Consider the following 22,654-nt stretch of genomic DNA (forward strand, 5'->3'; position numbering starts at 1 on the left):
GCCTCTTATAAGTTCAAGGAAGTAAGATAACCAAGCCCCCTCTATAACTATGGAGAATGTGAGAAGGTGAGTTTTGCTGGTCTTCCAATTTGCTATTACTAGGTGATATTAGAAATTGTAGTATAAAAAATTAAATTTCTTGTTGAAATTGTTAAATTCTCCAAATAGGGAAAGTCACTAAATGGTACTGTACATAGGGTTTTGTTTGCAGCAGAACTGCTTTTTGACTTATGCATGTGAATGAAAATGCAAAAACACCTTGAAGTAGTCCAAAAGCAAATCTGAAGAAACTCGGAAAGTTCTGAGTGCATTTGTCTTCTATACAAGACCTCAATACTTATTCTGTAATTATAGTATATACATAAGCACTATAGGATCAGTCTGAGCTGGAGCAAGTTAACTGTACAGTCTATTTGTGAAACATGGGCAGAAACCACAAGAGAACACATAAAGAATCCAAGCAGATTGTTCCTGGTGTCAGTTGGTCAATTCCTAGGTACTGTAGTGCTTCCCTATTATCTCAGTTTCCTATTTCACAACCAAGGCTAATGAAAGTTGAAATAATCTTGTGGTTTTTTGTTGTTATTTGCTCAAGCTCAGCCCTAGAAAGGAATGCTTGAGGCCTATATATGGGTGGCAATTATTTGTGCAGCTTTGTGCATCTAATGCCAACTCTGGTCATATAAACTACCACCCTTCTATAACAATGGACCAGTAACATAAAAACATAAAAAGAGGATAGCCTGACTGCTTAAAGTGGAATTCCAGCTGGGAAAAAAAAAAGTCGGCAGCTACAAAAACTGTAGCTGCTGACTTTTACAATACAGCCACTTACCTATACCTCAGTCCAGCAGTGTCCTCGCCACCGCTGGTGTCACCGGCCGTCTTCTGTCCCTGGCGCCGGCATCTTTAGTGTGGGCACCCGGCTGTGACAGCTTGCTGCTTTAAAGCCGGGTGCCCATTGCGCATGCGTGAGAAGCGCTGTGCTTTGTGAATGGTCCCATAGTCTTCTGGGATCTGTCACGTGTCCCAGAAGACTACGGAGGGGGAGGACAACTTCCACTTCCGATCGCCTTAGGCGATCACAGCAGAAGCGGGAGCAGCTACCTGTCAAATTCGGGTACCCGTTCTCCTCCCCCTGCTCCCCAAAGGTGCTTGTCCTTAATGGGGAGCGGGTGACAAAGACTTAAAGCAGAACTTCCCCTTTTGGGTGGAACGCCGCTTTAAGGCTCTGTTCACATACAGATGTTTTAAATCGTGGGTGGAATCGCCACGATTCTGCCCGCGATTTGAAAACGCACTGTTAAAATGTGAAATCACACATTAGCGTGTTCAAGTGTCAATAATTTCAATGGCACCTGAAATGTGTTTTTGCCATGATTGCCGCGCGGTTTTTCACGTGACAGACGCACCATGATAGTTCAAACAAAATGTGCGATGCGGTTCATGCAAAAGAAGTTCCAGAACTTCTGAACATTACCAAAATATTCCACTGATGATTTTATTGATGATTTATTTATTATTCTAGATAATTTTCCTGTTATGTCATGTGTACCCCATAGATCATCAATTCATTTATTATTATTATTCATTCTGGGTAATTTGTTGACTATAAACTAAGTCATACTAAGAATATTGTGCCTAACCAACAGGTAATGTGGAATGCTGCCATTCACTCAGAGTACATACATGATCATGAAGACTATGGATTTCAGATTTCAGATGTGAAATTTACCTGGAAGTAAGTATGTGAAATTGGCAATATACACAGAATGATGAATGAAAGTGCTTCTGATCTGCTTTTAGGGCTGCTTCACACCATAGAAACGCAGTCAGGATGCATTTCTGCATGTGCGTTTTTGATGCGTTTTTGGCACGTTGCGGTTCGTTTTTGATGCGTTTCACTGTGTTCCAGTACAGTTCTGTGCAGGAAAAATGCAGCCTGTTCTACTTTAATTTTTTTTTTTTTCTGCATCTGGAATGCTTTTGAACTGCAAGCACTGATGTGAACTATGACACTGACTATCATAACCTGCTTTCTGTGTGTTTTGAATGCAGAAAAAAAAGCAATTGAAACACATGTAGTGTGAACTGGCTGTTACTGTAAAAATGGTGATGTCTACCTGCTAATATTTCTACTATTATTGATATTATAAATAACATGTTTGTTCTCCTTACGTGTTTAACTGAAATTTATCTCAAATGTTTAAATGAACGGTGTTGCGCAACCTCTGTTTTCAATCTTTGCTGTAATGTCTGGCATAAAAACTTTTTTGAGGGTTTCACAAAAAATTGCAAAACATTTATACAGAAATTGAAATTTGCTGATGTAGACATTATTAATGTTAAAGCGGAGCTCCACCCAAAAGGGGAAGTTACGCTTTAAGAATTGGTCTCTGCTCCCTGTTAAGGATTGACACCTTTTGGAGAACTGGTACCCGAAATTTACAGGTACCCGCTCCCACTTCTGCTGAGATTGCCTAGGCGATCGAAGCAGAAGTTGTCGTCGTCCCCTTCTCCCCCCCCCCCCCCCCCCGGCCCTCCTCATAGTCTTCTGGGACACGTGACAGGTTCCAGACGACTGCAGGACTATTCACAAAGCGCAGCACTTCTCATGTATTCACAGTGGGCATCCGGCTCCTCTCACAACTGGGTGCCCACACTGGAGATGCCGGCGCCTTGAACACAGGATGGTCGGTGAAACAAGCTGCAGGGGGGACACTGCAGGATCGAGGGACAGGTGAGTGGCTGTTTTTTAAAAGTCAGCAGCTACAGTTTTTATAACTGCTGACTTTTTTTTACAGTTTGACTGGAACTCCACTTTAAGTGAAAAGTAGCACCAAAGTAACTATTTTAAAAAATGAATTTCTTTTGCAGGACCACTGGACAGGGAAAAGATTTCCTCCTTCCCTTAGACTCCATTCACACTAGAGCGACTTGTCATGCGACACATAAAGTCGCATGACAGGTCATAGCCCATTTTATTTCATTGACACCTGTTTCAATCTATGCGACTAAAGTTGCAACGACTTTAACCACTTCCCGTCCAGCCCATGAACATAAACGGCCGGACGGGAGCAGTGCCGAAGCGGGTAGCCGTTTATAAACTGCCTGTGTATTCATTGCCTGTGCGTGCTCCCTGGGAGCTCATGGCACTGATCGCTGTACAGGTCCTCTGTGTGAGGTCCGATTCATGTGATCACTGATTGGCCAATCAGTGATCACATGAATGGTAGTAAACAAGATGTCACTTCCTGACATCATTTCTTACTACTTGTGAAATCCGTGAATGATCACAGAGGTCACATGGTACAAGGCTATTCACAACAGCCTTGTACCATGTGACAAGCTGTGACCAATCACAGCTCTCACAGTATTTCTCAATAGCTGCAAGAATGCAGCCAGAGAAGGAGAAATGATTGCTTTTACAGCCTGTATAGATGGAAAAGCAATCCGTGTAAAAAAAAAAAAAAACTGCTAGGGTGACAGTATGTAAAAAAAAAAAATAATAATATAAAAAATGTAAAAAAAATTTAAAACAATTATAATTTTTGGTTATAAACTAATTTTTTTTTTTTTTTAGTAAAAAGATAGCTGAATACACCTTGGCTAAGATTTAGGAAGAAAGATTATTTATTTGCAAAATGTTATGAGAAAAACACTTTTTTTTTTTTTTTTTTCTCAAAATGTTTGGACTTTTTCATTTCTATAGCAAAAAAATAAAAATCCCAGTGGTGAAAAAATACCACCAAAATAAATTTTTTATCTGTCTCAAAAAAAGTGCGATTGTCATTTAAAGTGTGATGGCTCTGAAAGCTGAAAATTGGCCTGGACAGGAAGGGGGTGAGAGTGTCCAGACTTGAAGTGGTTAAAAAAGGTTTCTGCACTACTTTGATGCAACCTTCTTGCAACTTGAATGCCATAGAGTGTAAAGTTGCATAAAAAGTGGCATCAAAGTCTCACTGCAAAATCACAATGGAAATTGTGCAGCTTTGGCGTTGCACTAGTGTGAACCACGCCTCAGTCTTACAATATTGAAAATAATCTGCAGACCAGTAGCCCTATTGGCTTTTCTAGACACATTCCACTCTTCCTCACCATCTCCCCACCAACCCCTTCCTGATCCTGAGGCTGTCCATAGATGGATAGAATTGTGAATAACAATTCTTAGAAAAAGCCTTAGGGAAAATTTGTACAAAAATACTTAGAACATTTGGATGTCGATCTAAAGTTTTTATGTGCTTTTAACATTTGATTTTGGAATGAATGGACTTTATCAAACAAAAAACATGTTCACTGTTAGAAATGAATTTGTTCAAGAAAAAATTTCCATCCTGCTTTTTCGAATTTTCTTGTCACTGTTGTAGAAGACAAATGTTTGACCCACTAATGATTAGAAAAATGAGCTTTCTTAGAACATTCTATTCATCTATGGCCACCTTAACTCCTTCTTACAAGTAGCAGGTGTGAAGCCTCATGGGATTACAGGTGTAGTAGGAGATCAGTTAACTCCCCTGTACTGATCTCCTTGCACAGAATGCAGAACAGTGGAGAAAAACTAGTGGCAGGAACAAATGGTAGAATGGACCTAGGTCAGGGGTGTCAAACTGGCGGCCCTCCAGCTATTGCCAAACTACAAGTCCTATCATGCCTCTACCTTTGGGAGTCATGCTTGTAACTGTCAATCTTGCAATGCCTCATGGGACTAGTTTGGCAACAGCTGGAGGGCCGCAAGTTTGACACCTATGACCTAGAGGGACAGGTGGCAGGCTTTAAGCAGCCACACCACCCTCGCTAATAGTGCACCCCCCCCCCCCCCACCTACATAATCCCTCAGTCACAGTGCATCACTCTTTCCTACCACCCAACTCACTCTCTTGTCGTAGAACTTTTCTCCCTCATCACTTCACCCCCTGCTCACAGTACATCTCCCCTCTACCGACCAAACTTAAATTACGCCGTATCACTCTTTTGCCTCACCCCCCTCCTTCCTGACAACGCATTTCCCCTTGACAACTAAACCCTCCTGCTCATAGCACATCCTTATCCCAACTCCCAGTATTTTCCTCCCTAGCCTCCTCACCTACATTTAGCTAAGAAAATCTGTTCTCCACAAATTTACCTGTTCTGGAACTACTTTAAAGTGGACCAAAAAGTGCATAAGGTGGAAACCATGTTAAAGTACAGGTAGCTTCTGACCAATTACTTTGTTTTATTTATTCAAGAAATCAATAGAAAAAGGTTTTTTGTTTTTTTTTTTATATCTGGGTTTACTTTTGTTAGTGATGTGAATAATCATTTTAGAATTTTTTTTATATTTTTTTTCCCTCTTAGGGTTATTAAAGACAAACGAGATGCCTATGTAAGCCGCCTCAATGACATCTACCAAAATAATCTTAATAAGGTAAATTTCCTTTAAACCCCTAGCTGATCAAGTACTGGCAGTATCATTTGCTTCTGAACTGTGGTACTTTTAGACTATACATTCCAACTCCAGATTATAAAATTCAAAATTCCAGTTCTGAACTGTAAGGCCCATTTACATGAGCGCACTGATCCAAACACCAGTGTGAAGGGCCAGCGTCACCTGTGCAGAATGCACAGTTATCCTATGCAAACCAATGAGGCAGCCTGTTCAAATGAATGACAGGCGGCCAGTGGCATGGGCCTAGATGGATCACCAAACACATCCCGTAGTGTATAATTCATGCAGCTCTGATGCATGGATTACGGTACAGACTGCATCCTAATTCATGCATCTGACCTGCATGTAGACTTCAGGATGCGCTTCAAGATACATGCAGCTGTCTGCCGATCATTGCTTTGAACAGGCTACCTGCACAGGTCTGCATGGAACACCTGTGCGGGTGAGGACGGGCCTTCACACGGGTGTATGAATTGGTATGATGTGCAAGGATAACTTAAAGATCAACTCCAGGGAAAATAACGGTTTTAGTTTTGGGTCCAGTGGGAAAAAGTCAGTGTCCCTGTTGATGGAAAATTCCTGTAAAAAAAATGTAAAACAATTTATTGTTGATGGAACTATTGTAGCAATGGACTTCAGAGCTGCTGTGAAGCCGTGATTAAGGGGAGCTGGTGTGGGATCCTCCTGACTCTTCCCTCCTTATATTCCTGTGCTGTACAAAACGGGCAGCTCCTGAAGCATCTTCTTGTCGTTGCTCTCCTATGTAACACTGTAGTTACAATATGTACTATATATAATGTATATAGGAATAGGCAACTGCGTGTAGTTCAAACTCTGCCTGGCAAAGGCAAGGCAGAATTTGAACTACACATAGTTGCCTATTCCTCTTGTGGGATGCCTGTGGGGTCATGCAACTGGTGTTTAATCCTTGAGATGATCATGTATAGGATCTTGGCTAAAAATTAATCCAATGTTTCCTTTCTGTGGCACAGGCTCAAATTGAAATAATCCGAGGTTATGCAACATTTACATCTGACCCAGAGCCAACACTAGAAGTGAATGGGCGGAAGTACACAGCCCCTCACATTCTCATTGCCACAGGAGGCAAGCCTTCAATGCCAACAGATGAAGAAGTACCGGGTATGTACACTATATTCAATGATCAAGATACAGGTGTACCTCAGTTGTACCTCAGTTTACGAACGCCTCGGTTAGCGTAATTTTTGGTCTACGAATAAAAATCCATTGAAAATAATGCCTCGGTTTACGAAATTTTTTTCGCAATATGAAGTATATGTTGGTGCTGGTTTTTAAATGCAATTTCCGGCTTTTTTTTTTTTCTTCACTAGCTCACAGAATTAGCTGTCACTTTCCCCGGAGCTAAAGGAAACATTATTTCTTTTAACTCAGGGAAATAAACTAAAAGGAAACTTTTTCTTTCTTTTAGCTGGGGGGAAAGTGACAGCTTATTCTCTGAGCTATAGTGAAAAAAAAAAGCCGGTAATTACATTTAAAAACTGGCACTGACCTATAGTGACAGCGACTTTTTTTTACTTTTTTCCGACCTCCGGAATGGATTAATTGGTTTTCAGTGGATTCCTATGGGAAACCGCGTTTCGGTTTATTAATTTTTCGCAATACGAAACGTCCCAGAGAACGCATTAAATTCGTAAACCGAGGTACACCTGTATAGTCATGATTGTGATCACACTTTATTCAGCATTCCTATCAAAGTTGGCCTGGTGTTTGGGGATGTGTCAGAAGTATTTTTATGGTACAGTAATCTTGTCATGTGAAATCCAAAATGTTGAAAATACACAACATTCACAAACCCTTTTTTTTACCTATCCCTTTTGGTATTCCAGTATGCTAAATGCTTGAGTAAACCTGCTCTGTACCTAATCTTGCTGTGTCCCCTTTGGAGAGTTCCCTCATTTCCTGCCCTGGTGACTATGTTGTCAACAGTTCAGGAAAGGAAAAGAGGGGAAAAAAGTAAAACAAAAAACATTTTTCTTTGTTTATTGAGGGATACAGAAATGTTATTATAAGGGTTATATTGCCTACTACAGGAGGTTTGGACACAAACAATAAAATTTAGACCAGCCCCAGGATAACTCCTCCTCTAACCAGCATGCCTCCATTTATAGCCATGTTTTGTGAGGATGGATATCTTTTCTTGAGCTCTCCAGAGAAAAGTCCAACCAGTGTTTGCTAGTATTTTTTTTTGTTCATTGTTATTTTTTTCCACTGGATTCTTCCATTGACTTCAAGATTTCTCGGTTTGAAGTCTTCCTCGGCTCCATCATGTGAGGCATAGTCCCCCTCCAAAGTGTCAAGGTGTCAACAACTCAGGATTTGGTGGTCAGATTCACTTAGTTCCCTGTGAAAACTGAAATCATAGGATAGAAGTCTGCGCCAGCGCTCTCCCATGCAGAGTCTGTCTTTGACATTCCTGGGATCTTAGAACAGCCCAGGCAACCAAGCAACAGTCCCAACAGTCTATCTCTGAGGAGAATGTTTTTGAGGTTCCACAGTTTCCAATATCTCAGAATTGCAAGGAATCTGACTTTATTGATGCAATGTATGCTACCCTGCATTTCGAAGATCGGCCTACTGTCTCCATTATACCTTCTATTTAAGGCATGCAGACTGGAAGCATCCTGAAGAGTCTTGGGCCCCACCTGAGAGTGTTGGAAATCTTCCCTTTTAACCTCCCTGGCAGTCTGATTATGTCATATTTTTGAATGTCAAAGCGGTACATTGTTTTGCATGGAAATTTGTTTTTATATTGTGGGCCTGTAATTCTTAGGAATAACCCACTTAAATCTGTCCAAACAAGAGTCTAGTAAACATCCCGGGTATGATAAAGTTTGAAACTATAATATAATAAATAATTATAAAAAATAATCTAATACATTTCAATAATGTAATCAAACCAAAAATACTGAAATTTGAAATAAAGCACCAAGTTCGCACATCACTGAGCTCAGTCGCAGAATCGTCGCTGTCGTCACTTTCAGTGTCTGATGACCAATTTCCCCACGAGTCACTATCGCTCAATTCTGCAAGTGATTCTAATTCAGTATCGCTGTTTTCTAGCTGATCTAAAACCTCTTTTGAGCTAAAGGGGCACTTTTTGGATGCCATGGACGTTCTCAGGTCTACAGACAGAAAGTACGGTAAAAGTGCAGGCAGTGCACTGGACAAAGCACTAGAGACAAAATTTAGGTGAAATGGTTTGATACAGTAATGTAATCCTAACAGATTGCAATGTATTGCGTGTATTTCATGTTTTTACTCCTTTGAATATCCTGCCGGTTCCACGCCCCTGCATCCCGACGCTTGCAGGGAAGGGAACCCGGACGGTGGATACCAGCATTGGCCGGAGGACATCGTGGGATCGCAGGACAAGCACTATAGTGTAATCCCGAGTGTGACTCGGGGTTACCGCTTTTGGTACTGTAAATTAACCCCGAGCCACACGTGGGATTACCACCAGGGAGGTTAAGAGATAATTTGTTAAAGAGTGATCTTTACCCACTGTGCATCCATCAGTGACCCACCTTAACAGGAAAATTACTAGACACATGCTTACCTTAAAGGATTATACTAATGGGCAGTTGGAATCCCTCTTTAAATCCCAGTTTGATCTGGCAGGTTGTGTCCTCTGCCCTGTGTTGGCAGTGACTTTAGTCTGTCAAACTGTGGCAGAATGGGCTAGATCCCTCAAAAAGGACCTCTCCACCGCTGGGTTAGACCCATTTTTAATTGAGGGTGTGGAACAGGTGTCTGGAGCATTATTCTTCATTTGTGATGGCTTGTTATAAGCATCTAAATGTGTTTCCTACATGGGGTCAGTGTCACTACAGATGTATAAAACAAAAAGAATATGACTTGCTTGGCATTCAAGGGATGTTATCTTTTTGGTCCTGTGCTTGCAACATGAGGCCTGAGTGTACTCCTTCCTTGACATGGAAGGTCTAGGGAGATGTTGGCTGGATTTCATCCTTCTCCTGCATCTACTGCTGCAATAGGTGCCCTCCGGCCCTTGAAGCCTGACCCTTAGACAGCCCATATGGCCGGAAGTCAGATAGCAGCAAAAGCTTCTGACAGGTATTCTGCATAAAGGTGTGCCCCAACTTTTATATCTCTGGGGACCCTGGGGAGTTTTTAGGTAGTTTGCATCTCCTGCATTCAGAGGGTGTCTCATTAGGCTCTTGGGATAATCCCCAGCCTCTAATGCTCCCGTCAGCTGCTCATTTTTTTTTTTCCCTGTGCCATTGCACAGATTAAAGAATAAGTTCACCTTTTTTGGGCAGAATTTCACTTTTCATAATAAATAGAAGCGTTTTTCAATGCCATATCTGGCCCAGCCATCCCAATGTGCTTTTCACTCACTTCATCCGCAGGAGGTTTAATTTTTTGTCAGTTTATTTATATGCTTTAACAGATTTTCATGTTGCATAATTTTGAAGAAGATATCTCAGCATTCACTTCCTGTAGGCCACTTCCCAGAAGCCTTCATTTCTTTGTTGCATCACAGAAGAGGGTTTGATAGGGTGTGTTCACCACTCTGGACCACACCTCCCTCATTACAATACTACCTTCCTTCCATGAACTATGTAGTACAAGGGCCTGTCTGATTTGATATCAATTGAATAGATTGTTCAGGTGTGTCCTCCTATTCCATAATTCTGGTAAATCTAAAGGAAATTGTACAGAGATTGTACAATCAGGTTGCATAGTGTATGACCATCTTTATAAAAGTACATAGGAGGGAGTGGATGGAGACACTCAGTTGTCAGGCTCCATTCACATCTCAACCTAGTGAAGACTGACATTCTTGCATGCGTTTGTTTTGGAGCGGTTTCACTTGTCACGCATACGTCAGTTGAACGGGCTGCCATACACGCAGCAATCACCCCAGAAAAACTCCAGAACTATCTTCGGAGCTGTGCACGGTGCGTTACTGCAGTTTTTCATGTGTTTGCCGCACTTGGGGTGGTGTAATGACAACACAAACACGATGCTTATTTGCAGCGTGTTTCTGAAACACATGGCAAAGTGCACATTTTTTGTGCCGTTTGATATGTGCTCAGAAACACACAGATGTGAATGAAGCCTCATTGTTCACTTTTAGGCCCCGTTCACACCGAGAGTGGAGGAAGCGCATGTTTTTTGGCTTGTTTTTCCAGTGACACACACAGGGCAGCCCGTTGATTTCAATGGGCTGCGCTACATGTGGCAAAGTAGCTTATGGGACATTTTGGCGTGGTGCATGTTGCATGTTTTTTACGGCTTGTTTTGCTGCATTTGTCACCCATTTTTTCATGTGGCGAAATGTGTGCTTGTTTCTGTGTTTGGTGTGCCATTAACAATGAATGACACTGAAAGCACAACTAGGTAATTTTAGATGTATAAATGTGACCATACACTGTACAATCTCCTTTAGATTTACCAAAACTATATAATGGGAGGACACACCATCTATCCAATCACTCTATATCCAATCAAGCAGGCCCTTGCACTACAACTGGGGTGTCCCATGGGCTGCATGCGGCCCCAGGGAGTTTATCATGCAGCCTGAGCCCGTCTGTAGAGACGCTGGGGTAGCCAGGTAAATGCATGTGGGGAGAGATGCCACAGATACTGTGGGAAAAAAAAGTTGATGGGTGAAGGGTTGTGGGTTTAATTAGGCAAGTGCAGGATGTGTGTGCTAATGAGATCAGCTGGTAATTTGTTTCCAGGTCTTACTGGCTCCTATGTCCTCTGTCTACATTCCAGGAAGTGATAAAGCTTTCTAAGAAATTTTGCAAAGGCTAAGGTATGACCTTGTTCTCCAGATTAAAGTGAGCTTGTATATTTTTGCAACTGAGGTACATTAATGGTCTATTGGTGCATAGGGGAGCTGGATTTTAGAAACAAGAAAGACAAACTTAGCCTTTAATGCTCCCCCCCCAGATGAGTTCTCATCCCTTTATCCACCTGATGTAGGTCCTTTTGAATCCTAGGTCCTTTCTTTAGACCTGCTCTTCTGGGGGGCTTCTGTTGGCCACATCATGTTGTGGGTCTTCTCTTCCTTTTTGGTAATCTAGTATCGTTTTACCTGCTGTAGGTAGGTTTTGGAAGATCATCCTCTTGTTTGTTCAGGCTCGGTGCCCCTTTATGTGGAATCATTCCCTCAGGTGGTGACCTTTTTAGGTCTGGAGCTTCAGGTTGTTTCTCTGTGTCCTCTCTCTGGTCACATTGGCAGGTTCCTCTTTTGGTATGGGGCTTGGGCTCATCCACTTCAGAATCGGGTATTGGTCTTTAAAATGGAACTTCACTCTCTCAATCAGCATTGACTGTTTTTAATCCTTATGTTGCTAGCATTAGTAAATAGATGGGAAAGTATGGTGTATTTACTTGTTTTATACATTTCTTCAGTTACTTCCTGGTTTACTAGCCTATGCAAATGATTTCATTTTTCCCAGGAGTCTTCAGGAGGGGAGCAGGGATTTTCTCAACTAAGCACACCCTCCTGCCTGCATGCCTGAGCTAAGGGCAGATGGAATCCAGGAAGTAAATGCTACATGAATCGGCTGCCCTTACTCAAGATGGCAACAGCCAGAAATGTTAGGGGGTGTTTTTCAAAGTGATTTATTAGCAAAATAAATCATGGATACATGGATGGATGGGTGGGTTTGCTTTGAATATTAAAAATGAATTAAATAGTGTTTTTGGTTTGTGGTGCTTAGATGCACTGTAATTCCGCTTTAGATGCACTGTAATTCCGCTTTAAGTGGCTTCTGGGCTGCAGACAGTCCCCGTTTCTTTCTTGGGCTTGTTAGCGATATTTGCTGAGTTTACTATGTCCCTCAGTGGACAAGAAAAAAAATAAGATTTTTGTAATCACCATAAATCTTTTTCTTGAAGTCCATTGAGGGACACAGGTCCTACCACTCTGTGTTATTGTTCACGTACATGGTACAAACTGAATCATCCTGGATAGAGGAGGGGTTATCCTGGAGCTTGCCTACATTTGTTTTTCTTGCCAGTCCCCCTGTATATGGCAGTATAACCCAATAGTCTCTGAATTCCTATGTCCTTCAAAGGAAAAAGTTTTCACAGAGAGTACCAAAATTCTCCATTGCTTTTTATTGTTGTTGCGTCCCTGTTGGTGTTTTTTCCTTCACTCCCTGTCACTGCACATAAAATGAGGTAAAAGCTACCTAGTGGGTACACAGATAATAGAAAGCTAACAGGGTTGGTAACCCTTTCCTGTTATGTCCTAAACCACAAAAAAAGTTTTGGCTTTAGTTAGAAAAGATAGCATAGATTATAGTTGTGGCATTTTTGATTACTTCACTGAACTGATTTGTAACATTTTATTTTTTTTCACTTTGAAGGAGCAAGCTTAGGTATCACAAGTGATGGCTTTTTTGAACTTGAAGATTTGCCAAAGTAAGTAATTTCATTTATAATTTGGAAAACTATTTACCTATACAGTATGTTGTCAATAAGCAAAGTCAGAGTTTCAGGATTTAGCAGTAATGTAGCCATAAACCGCCCACTTTTCCTGGCACATGGAATGGTGGGTCAGCAAGCCCATATCACAATCAATGGGTTGCCGACACTGTGAACTGCACTTCCCTGGTTTGAGGTCAAGGGCCACATCAGAGAGCTTCTCAGACCACACATTGGGCACTCCTGGTGTAGACACCAGGGATGCCCAACATGTGGCCTGCGGAGCTCTCTGATGTGGCCCTTGACCACAAACCGGGGAAGTGCATGCACAGGGTCGGCAACCAGTTGATTGCGATATGGGCTCGCTGACCCACCATCCCAGTGCACTGCGCCAGCAGCGGAGAAAGCAGATGGCTGCGGAGGGAGCAGGAGCCACATAAGCTGATGCTTGCTCTGTAGACCTGGCTCTTGTCTCAGGTGGAGTGTTGCTAAGTGCACTTGGCCTGGGACCTTTCCAGCAGCCTGGAGATGGGGAACGATGCCAGGAGAAGCTGATAAAAAAGGTCAGTGTATTAAACACATACATTGTGCTTTCGCAATGGGCATATTAGCACCAGAATCTGCAGTCAGCTTTGGTGCACTTTCAGAAAGTGCACCACACCCACAAGATGTAATAGAAGTCTATGGAAAAGCGCAGCTAACCTGAAGAAAAGCTGATGCAGGTAATCTGCAACACATCAGTGTGAAAGCAGCCTTATAGGGGGCTCAGGACAGTAAGCTCGCTGACTCACCATCCCAGTGCATTGCGCCGGCAGCGGAGAAAGCAGGTGGCCGCGGAGGGAGCAGGAGCCACATAAGCTGATGCTTCCTCTGTAGACCTGGCTCCTGTCCCAGGTGGAGTGTTACTAAGTGCACTGCACCTGAGACCAGTGCACTGCAGCCTGGAGAAGGGGAGCGATGCCGGGAGAAGCTGAAAAAGAAGGTCCCGTATATTAAACAACACATACACTGCACTTTCGCAATGGACATATTAGCACCAGAATCTGCATTCAGGATGTAATAGAAGTCTATGGCAAAGCGCAGCTATCCTGCAGAAAAGCCGGTGCAGGTAAATTGCAACACATCAGTGTGACAGCAGCCTTTTAGGGGGCTCGGGACAGTAAGGGCTTAATTACATTTGTGGTTTGAGGGACGGTAAAGCCCTGTGTTTTAACCACACTCTTCCCCCAACTACTGGTGTAGCATCAGGGGTTGCAGTGGCCTCATTCTCTAGTGGGCCTGTGCAACCTCTCTGTCACATTCTGTTGTTCACTTTGGCGGGAGGCATATACAGGAACCGATCCTCTCCATTTTCCTCCTGCAACCACTGAAAGCTGGCTTCTCCTCCTCCTCCTCTCCCTCCTGCTGGCATTCAGCGGCTGTAGGAGGAATATGTTCTTTCTTTTGCTAAATTCTCAACCATTTCATTTCCTTGTGGCCCGCAACTGGTTACCAAATCACTTAAGTGTCCCTCACCCTTCATAAGGTTGAGCCCCCCCCTGTTCTACACTTTTAATATTCTACATTTGTATATTTAAATGCAATTATCATTTGCATGATCTGGGTGTTTGGCTTCGGTGTCTAATGTTTGAGTTTTGCAGATATCCTATATGTTTGTGAAGTTTTTATATATATATATTGTATTATTCTGAGGTCCATTTTGAGTATATACAATACCATCACCCTAGGTCTGTTAACCACTTGGCAACTGTGCTATAGCCGAATGATGGCTACAGCACGGTTGTCCAGTCCTGGGAGGGCGTCATATGACGTCCTCCCAGAACACGTGCACCCGGCGATCTCCATAACCGCTGTGTCCTACGGACACAGCTGATCATGTGATGTGGTAAAAGGCCAATCACAGCGGCCTTTTACCATGTGATCAGCTGTGTCCAATGACACAGCAGATCAACGAGTAAATACAGTTTCCGGAAATCGGCTGCACTTTCCTCATGCTGTTACAGCGTGAGGAAAGTACTGCCGATAAACGGCAATTGTTAGACGGATCGGCACCGATCATCAGGGCTTTGATGATCAGTGCCCAGCAGTGCCACCCTCCAGTGCCCAGCAGTGCTGGCAGTTAGTGCCACCCATCAGTGCTGCCTATCAGTGCCTATCATTGTTGCATATCAGAGCAGCATCATCACTGCCAACTCATCAGTCCCTATCCGTGCCACCTCATCAGTGTCGCTTATCCATTCCGCCCATCAGTACTGCCTATCAGTGCAGCCTCATCAACGCACATCAGTGAAGGAGAAAAATTACCTCTTTGCAAAATTTTATAATAGAAGCAAAGAAAAACTTTTTTTTTTTTTCAAATTTTTTGCGCTTTTTTTGTTTATAGCGCAAAACATAAAACACCCAGTGGTGGATAAATACCACCAAAAGAAAGAACTAGTTGTGTGAAAAAAAAAAAGATAAAAATTTCATATGGGTACAGTGTTGCATAACCGTGCAATTGTCATTCATAGTGTGACATCACTGAAAAGGTGAAAATTGGCCTGGACAGGAAGGGGGTATAAGTTCCCAGTAGGCAAATGGTTAATAGCACAAAGAAAAAAAAGAATAAATTCTGCACGTTGCTTTTGATAGACTAGAGGTTGCTTTGTGTAATGTAACAAAAATGTAAATTGAAGTGCCACACCACTGCTAAAAGACCAAGGTACAACTTTATTCCAATACGTTGAGTGGACAATCTAAAAAAGAGGTTGAGACAAAAGAGGGAGACATAATCTAAGTTATAGCAACTGAATAGAAAGGTTTATCTCCTTCCCAGAGCAAAAAAAAAAATCTGTTTTTATTCTTCCACTGCTGCAAAAATGAATCAAGTTTTTTTTTGTTTGCCATGGGCAATCAAGGCACCATTTTTTTTTTTTTTCTTCATCCTTGTACCTGTTAAAGCAAATGCACCAGGCATGGAGAGGAACCTCCCGACAATGGCCGCTTTGTTACTGTTGCTTGAATCATTTGTGAATTTTTTGCATTTGCTCTACTGTAACTAAAATAAAATGTCACAGGTGCCAGTTTTACTCAGCATCTTCTTTGTTTCTATTCTAGGCGGAGTGTCATTGTGGGTGCTGGTTACATTGCTGTTGAGATAGCTGGCATTCTTTCAGCTTTAGGATCTAGAGCTGCTCTGCTGATTCGCCAGGACAAGGTAGAAATGCTTCACCCTCTCTGATGGACCTGATTAATTATTTGGAATGTGTTTGTAGTGTTCTCTGCAATTTGTCATAAGGCCATGTCAAAATTTTACCATGGCAGGGAATGATACTTTCTTTTACCTGCACCACTTTAAATCTAGTTTCCGACAGCATTTACTTGCCTATGTATAGGACAACTTTTATATTATATTTGCAAGCTCTTCACATTTGCACTTTACATGTAAAGCATTGCAGCTATATCACTGCCAAAGATAACACGATTTACAAGTAGTATTGCTCAAACACGTTTACCCTAGGTTCACACCCAGGGGCGGACTAACAACTCATGGGGCCCCCGGGCAATAGGGGTTCATGGGGCCCCTGTGTCCTTGCCCAAACTCAAAAAAGCCTATGAAAAAGGTACCAGGGGCATCTCATGGGGCCCCTTACTGACCCCGGGCCCTCTACTTACTTCGGGCCCTCGGGCAGTGGCAGAGTTTCCAAATGGTCAGTCCGCCCCGTTCACACCTGTGCGTATTCTGCTGCATTTTGCAGAAATGCAGTACAGTCCATTTAACATGATTTTCTATGGGACAGGTTCACATCTCTGCGTCTTCACCCAGTGCGTTTTTTGGAAAGGGTCAAGGACTTTTTTGAATGCAAAATGTTGCGTTTTTGGTTCTATAGACTTCAATGGGAATGCTGCAGAAAAGCATGCATTGCATTTTTGTTGCGGTTTTGCCGTGTTTTTGATGCGTTTAAAATCTGCCTAGCAACAAGAAAAAAAAAAAAAAACACAAAACAAAACGTAATTTAGAAACACTTCAAATGCAATCTGCATAGGTGTGAACCTAGCCTAAGTGTTCAGTTTACTGGCAGTTCGCATGAACAGGACAAAAACAAACTGTTAAACGGAACACCATTGAAGAAAATAGTAATGGAAGGTAGGTGGGCTGTACATGTCACACTCACACTAAATGACAGATTCCTGACTGCAGTAATGGCATCAGAAATCCAAGGTGACCTCATTGACCAAATTTGGTCAACAACCTTACTTTGGATTCCCAGCGGGAACCTGTCATTTATTAGCGTCATGCACAAATTGACAGGTGATTGTGATTGACATGGATTACTTTGCTGAATGCCTTGACTGAACTGGCATTCATAAATTGTATTTCATTAAAACTGGAGCATGCAAAATCTGGTGCAGCTGTGTATAGAATCCAATCAGCTTCCAGGTTTTATTGTCAAAGCTTTAATTGAACGAGCTGAAAAGTTAGAAGCTGATTGACTACCATGCACAGCTGCACCAGATCCTGAGTGCTTCAGTTTAATGCAGGCCATAGATGGGGAGAAAACCGGCTGATTTTTCTTTAAAGAAACGAAAAATCGGTCGTTCAATTGGCCGACGTTACCAATTTTCATCCCCTCTACAGCCGGCAAAAGGTGTCTCTGCAGAGAGCTCTGCTATTTCTTTGACAGTTCTTTGACATTTATAGCGGCTGCAACATTGTATCTATTTGTATCCATTTCGGATACAGATGGTTTTATTCAGAAACAAATAGATACAATGTTGCAGCCGCTATAAATATCAAAGAACTGTCGAAGAAATAGCGGAGCTCTCTGCAGGGACACTTTTTGCCGAACTGGAATTCTTTCCTCCTCCTCCTCCTCCTTCTCCTCCTTCATCTTCTTCTTCTTCTCTTCCAGGTCACTGCTCATGCGCAGATTTTTTTATCGGTAAAAAGATTTGCCCATCATTGCCGCAAAAATCAGCCGATCTTTTTCAAACTTTACCGATAAAAAAAATCTGCCAAAATACCGAAAAACGGCCGACCTATTAACCCACTAACGATCTGAAAATCGGCCGATTTTATTTTCGGCCAAAAAATCCGCCAATTTTCGACCCATCTATGGCCTGCATTAGTCCTCATGCACACTGGATGTTTTTACAGCAGCTCTTTTTGGCTTTTGATGTTTTTTTCTACAGCCAGTAAACTCCCCAGCATGTTATCCAATGTGTCCGTGTCCATGCACACATAGACTGTAATCAACGTTTTTTTTGGCTTGAAAAAAAAAAACAGAACTAGTGGGTTTCTAGAGTTTTTTTTTTTTAGCTGGAAAAATGCTGTAACGCTGAAAAGCGCAGTAAATCGCGGCAAACCAGCATTTTTGGACATTTTGTTGATGGAAAAATAAAATTTTTTTGTGAAAAAACCCTCTAAACATCTGCTAAAATCCGTAAACGCGGCTAAATGCTGAAAAACTCACGTTTTAACGTGACTTTACACAGCTAACGTTACCAGCATGCATGGAGCCTTAGGCTAGGTTCACACCTATGCAGGTTGCGTTTGATCCGTTTCTGCATTGCATTTTGTGGTTTTTGCACAAGTGTTTTTGCAATGTTTTTGATGCATTTTGGGTTTTTTTTGATGTTTTGGTTTCCTTTTTCTTTTTTTTTCTTTTTTTCTTGTTGCTAGGCAGATTTAAAACTCAAAACATGGAAAAAAGGCACTACATACTTTTCTGCAGCATTTCCATTGAAGTCTATAGAACTATAAATGCAACTTTTTGCGTTTAAAAAAAAAAAAGTCCCTAACCCTTTCCAAAAAACGCATCGGATGAAAATGTGGAGATGTGAACCTGTCCCATAGCAAATCATGTTAAATGGACTGTAGTGTGTCTCTGCAAAACGCTGCAGAAAACACTTAGGTGTGAACCTAGGGTTAATAAATATCCCCCTTTATGGGAATGGTTAAGGGCTACTAATGTACATCTGTGCTCATTCCTCTGGTAGGGGGTGGACATCTGGTCAGACAATGATGATGTGCAATAATTCATAGAAGTCAATCAGAATTTCGGTGATTTGACTACAGTAGATGAATGTTTGATTGCTAATGCTTGTTGTACTTTGCACAGATGTAATAAAGCCGTTACATAATACATGTGAAAAGAGTGAAAGACAACATTATTCTAATGGGTGAAACAAGTCTGAAATATGTAAATCTGTTTTTTTTTTTTTCTGAGTGCCCATATGTACATGTGCAATTGCAAAGGCTGTAAAAGGAGCATCATAGTTTATATAAGTGCTTACATATAGCACCATTTGTTTTAATTATTGATGGCACTTCATAGCTACCAAACTATCATTGATGTCATTTTCATGTTGTTGCAGGTGCTGAGGACATTTGACTCCATGATTAGCACAAACTGCACAGAAGAGCTTGAAAATGCAGGTGTTGATGTCTGGAAATATGCAGAGGTAATTTAAGTCCTAGAGTGCTTCTACAACTTTCCATTGTGATGCAATTGTTAAATTACTTTTTTAGCATAAACCAGAAAATGTGATGTCACATTTGGCCCTGCATTGACATGTAGAATGTTAGTCTTGCTTTGGAGGTTGTCCATTTAAAGAGGCACTGTCAACTTGTCAATGCAAGGCAAAGGGACTGTGTCTCTGCAAAGTGTATCCACCGACCCTCTTTTACTAATATTGCCTGTCCTCTCTTTTTGCCCGTTCTTCCTCCACATCTGATGATAATTACTAAAACTCTTATGATGGTAAGAGGGTAGCAGGATTCCGATTGGTGGAGTTTACACCTAATGTCTAGTATTCTGTTTAGAAATTAGAAACTTAACCACTTCCCGTCCGGCCCATGTATATAAACGGCTGGACGGGAGCAGTGTAGGAACGGGTTGCCGTTCTTAAACAGCGCCCGCATTTTTATCCTGTGCACACTCCCTTGGAGTGCACGGCACCGCAATTAGGTGCCCGCTCTGTCCGGAGGACACAGTAGAACACTGATCGCTGTGCGGGACCTCTCTGTGCCAATTGGCCAATCAGTGATCACATGAATAGTAGTAAACAAGATGTCAGTTCCTGACATCATTGCTTACTTCTTGTGAAATCTGTGAATGATCACAGAGGTCACATGGTACAAGGCTATTCACAACAACCAATCACAGCTCTCACAGTATTTCTCAATGGCTGCAGAAACAATTGAGTACTGTCCGTGATACTTTTTTTTATTTGCACTAACATACAATTTTGAGGACAAGCTTTCGGGGAATGTCCCCTTCTTCAAGGTCCAAGCAGTACTCCAGCCAGAGGGAAGGAGAAACAATTGATTTTACAGCCTTTATGGGTGTAAAAGCAATCAGTGTAAATGGGGAAAAAAAAAAAATCTTCATCACCCCCCACAAGTAAGTACAGTGTCACTATGGTGACACTGTACTGCTAGGGTGACAGTATGTTAAAGAAAAAACATAAATAATAACATAAAAATGTAAAACAATTTTGAAAAATGTATAATGTTTGGTTATAAACTAACTTGGGTTATATTTTTTTTTACTAAAAATATAGCTGAATACATTTTGGCCAAGATTTATGAAGAAAAATTATTTATTTGCAAAATTTTATAAGAAAAACACTTTTTTTTGGATTTATTAATTTATATAGCAAAAAAAATAAAAATCCCAGTGGTGAATAAATATCACCAAAATAAGGTTTTATCTGTCTCAAACAAATGCTAAAAAATTAATATGGGTACAGTGTTGCATGACCGCGCAATTGTCAAAGTGTGACAGCACTGAAAGCTGAAAATTGGCATGGACAGGAAGGGGGTAAAAGTGTCCGGACTTGAATTGGTTAATGCTTCTGAAACAGTACTATTAGAAGAGATATATAACTGGTTTGCATTATGTCTGTGCTAGAATGACCGTTTTAGGCAGCCGTTCTCAAGAATTTTATTCAAGATGAACCCTTGAAAAAATGTCCAGATATTGGGAACCCCTGCTGACATGAAATCATGCCTTTTTAGACTGTAAGCTCCTTGAGGACAGGGACTGATGTGAATGTACTATATATATGTATATCACCCAAACCGTACTCTCCTCTCCTCACAAGACCTCCTACTCTCTAGCTCCCTTGTCTCCTCCTCCCATGCTCATCTCCAGGACTTCTCCAGAGCTTACCCCATCCTCTGGAACTCTCTACCCAAATTTATCAGACTATCGCCTACTCTGCTCGCTTTTAGGACGATCTCTGAAAACCCTTCTCTTCAGGGAAACCTATCCTGCCCTCAGCTAATACTGGAATCTTCTGCTTTTCCAATCAGTCCATCCCCCACAGTTACTACCTTTTGTACCACTAGCCCCTCCCTCCTAGATTGTAAGCTCCATGGAGCAGGGCCCTTCTAACCCTCTCGTATTGTTGCTGTATTGTCTCCCGTTATATTCGAAAGCCCTGAGCAAACTGTTGGCGCTATATAAATCCTGTGTAATAATAATAATATATATATATATATATATATATATATATATATATATATATAAAGCGCTACATAAATTGATGGCACTATATAAGTACCTGCAATAAATAGATGCAGTGGTGGGAAGAATGCCTTCTAATGCTAAGTGGTGTTCCTGGCCACTCTGGATGCATGCCTGGTCTATGCAGGCACCATCAAATGGGAGCCCAACCAACCACAGATCAGGGAAAGTAAAACCGTTTTATAACTCTCCTGCTTTTTTATTTTTCATTTAAAAACACTTGTGGATTTGTTGTTTCTGTAGGTAAAATCTGTTAAGAAGACCGATAAAGGTCTAGAGATCAGTGTACAGTGCTCTGTCCCGGGGCGCAAGCCAACAGTGAGAACAATCCAAGATGTTGACTGCCTACTGTGGGCTATTGGAAGAGATCCCAACACTGAGGGTTTGAACCTGGACTATCTGGTAAGAACCTACTTCTGGATGTAAAAGCATGGAACATTGAAAATATTTTGGCATTTCACAGATTCTATTTTGGCAGATGATATTTATTATTATTATTTATATGTTTTATTTGTCCAGTTAGCAAAAATACAATTTATTTGAGGGCCCGTTCACACCACATTCTGTGCACGTTTCTTGCACCACATTCAAAATGCACTGGATGTGCAGTCTGTTGCGGGTGTCAGTGTATTCCTAATGAAACCCCAAACGCAGATCGCAAACGCATTGCATGTACCATGTGATCCGGTTGCATTGCATTTTTAAAAATAGTGCATGCACTACTTTTGGTGCGATTTCAGCAAACATGTAATCACACTGGAATGCAAACAGAGTTCCTGTGTGATTCAGGTGTGAACCGGCCCTGACTGTATTAGTTCTAGTGAAAAAATATACTACTTCTTTGTGCTTAAACTTTCTTTTAAAATAAACAAATTTTAGACAATATTTTGTTTTTAATAATTATAGCTTCTGAATTCAGTTCAGTGTGTGATTGCTTTATCTTACAGGGTCTTCAGTTAGATGAAAAAGGTCACATTATAGTGGATGAGTTCCAGAACACCAGCCGAAAGGGAATTTACGCTGTAGGGGATGTATGTGGAAGAGCATTATTGACCCCTGGTAACATTTCTCTTGTATTTTATGCAGCACACTCCTTTTATCACAAAAGTATATACAGTATTATTCAGTACTCTATATTGCCAGGTTTAAGTGCTAGTAAAGAAATTATTTAATCAAATACTGAAGGTGCTGCATTACATCTGTGATTTGAGAATGGAAAGCCATATTTTTTTATGAGTCTAAAAGCAGAGTAATAGGATTTTTGCAGTCA

General features: G+C 41.5%; 1 protein-coding gene across 1 annotated transcript in view; it reads left to right on the plus strand.

Annotated features, from left to right (window-relative positions):
- Window positions 1-22,654, plus strand: part of GSR (glutathione-disulfide reductase) — a 53,391-nt gene that overhangs the window by 14,313 nt on the left and 16,424 nt on the right. The window contains exons 3-10 of the mRNA XM_089669975.1: window positions 1,653-1,741; window positions 5,335-5,404; window positions 6,418-6,565; window positions 12,814-12,868; window positions 15,968-16,067; window positions 19,229-19,315; window positions 21,628-21,786; window positions 22,332-22,443. Coding sequence (XP_089526101.1) covers window positions 1,653-1,741; window positions 5,335-5,404; window positions 6,418-6,565; window positions 12,814-12,868; window positions 15,968-16,067; window positions 19,229-19,315; window positions 21,628-21,786; window positions 22,332-22,443 — 820 coding nt within the window. The remainder of the gene's footprint in view (window positions 1-1,652; window positions 1,742-5,334; window positions 5,405-6,417; window positions 6,566-12,813; window positions 12,869-15,967; window positions 16,068-19,228; window positions 19,316-21,627; window positions 21,787-22,331; window positions 22,444-22,654) is intronic.

This window comes from Staurois parvus, unplaced genomic scaffold, assembly GCF_062004578.1.
Source record: "Staurois parvus isolate SC_StPar_1 unplaced genomic scaffold, SC_StPar_1.0 ptg000086l, whole genome shotgun sequence".
NCBI lineage: Eukaryota > Metazoa > Chordata > Amphibia > Anura > Ranidae > Staurois > Staurois parvus.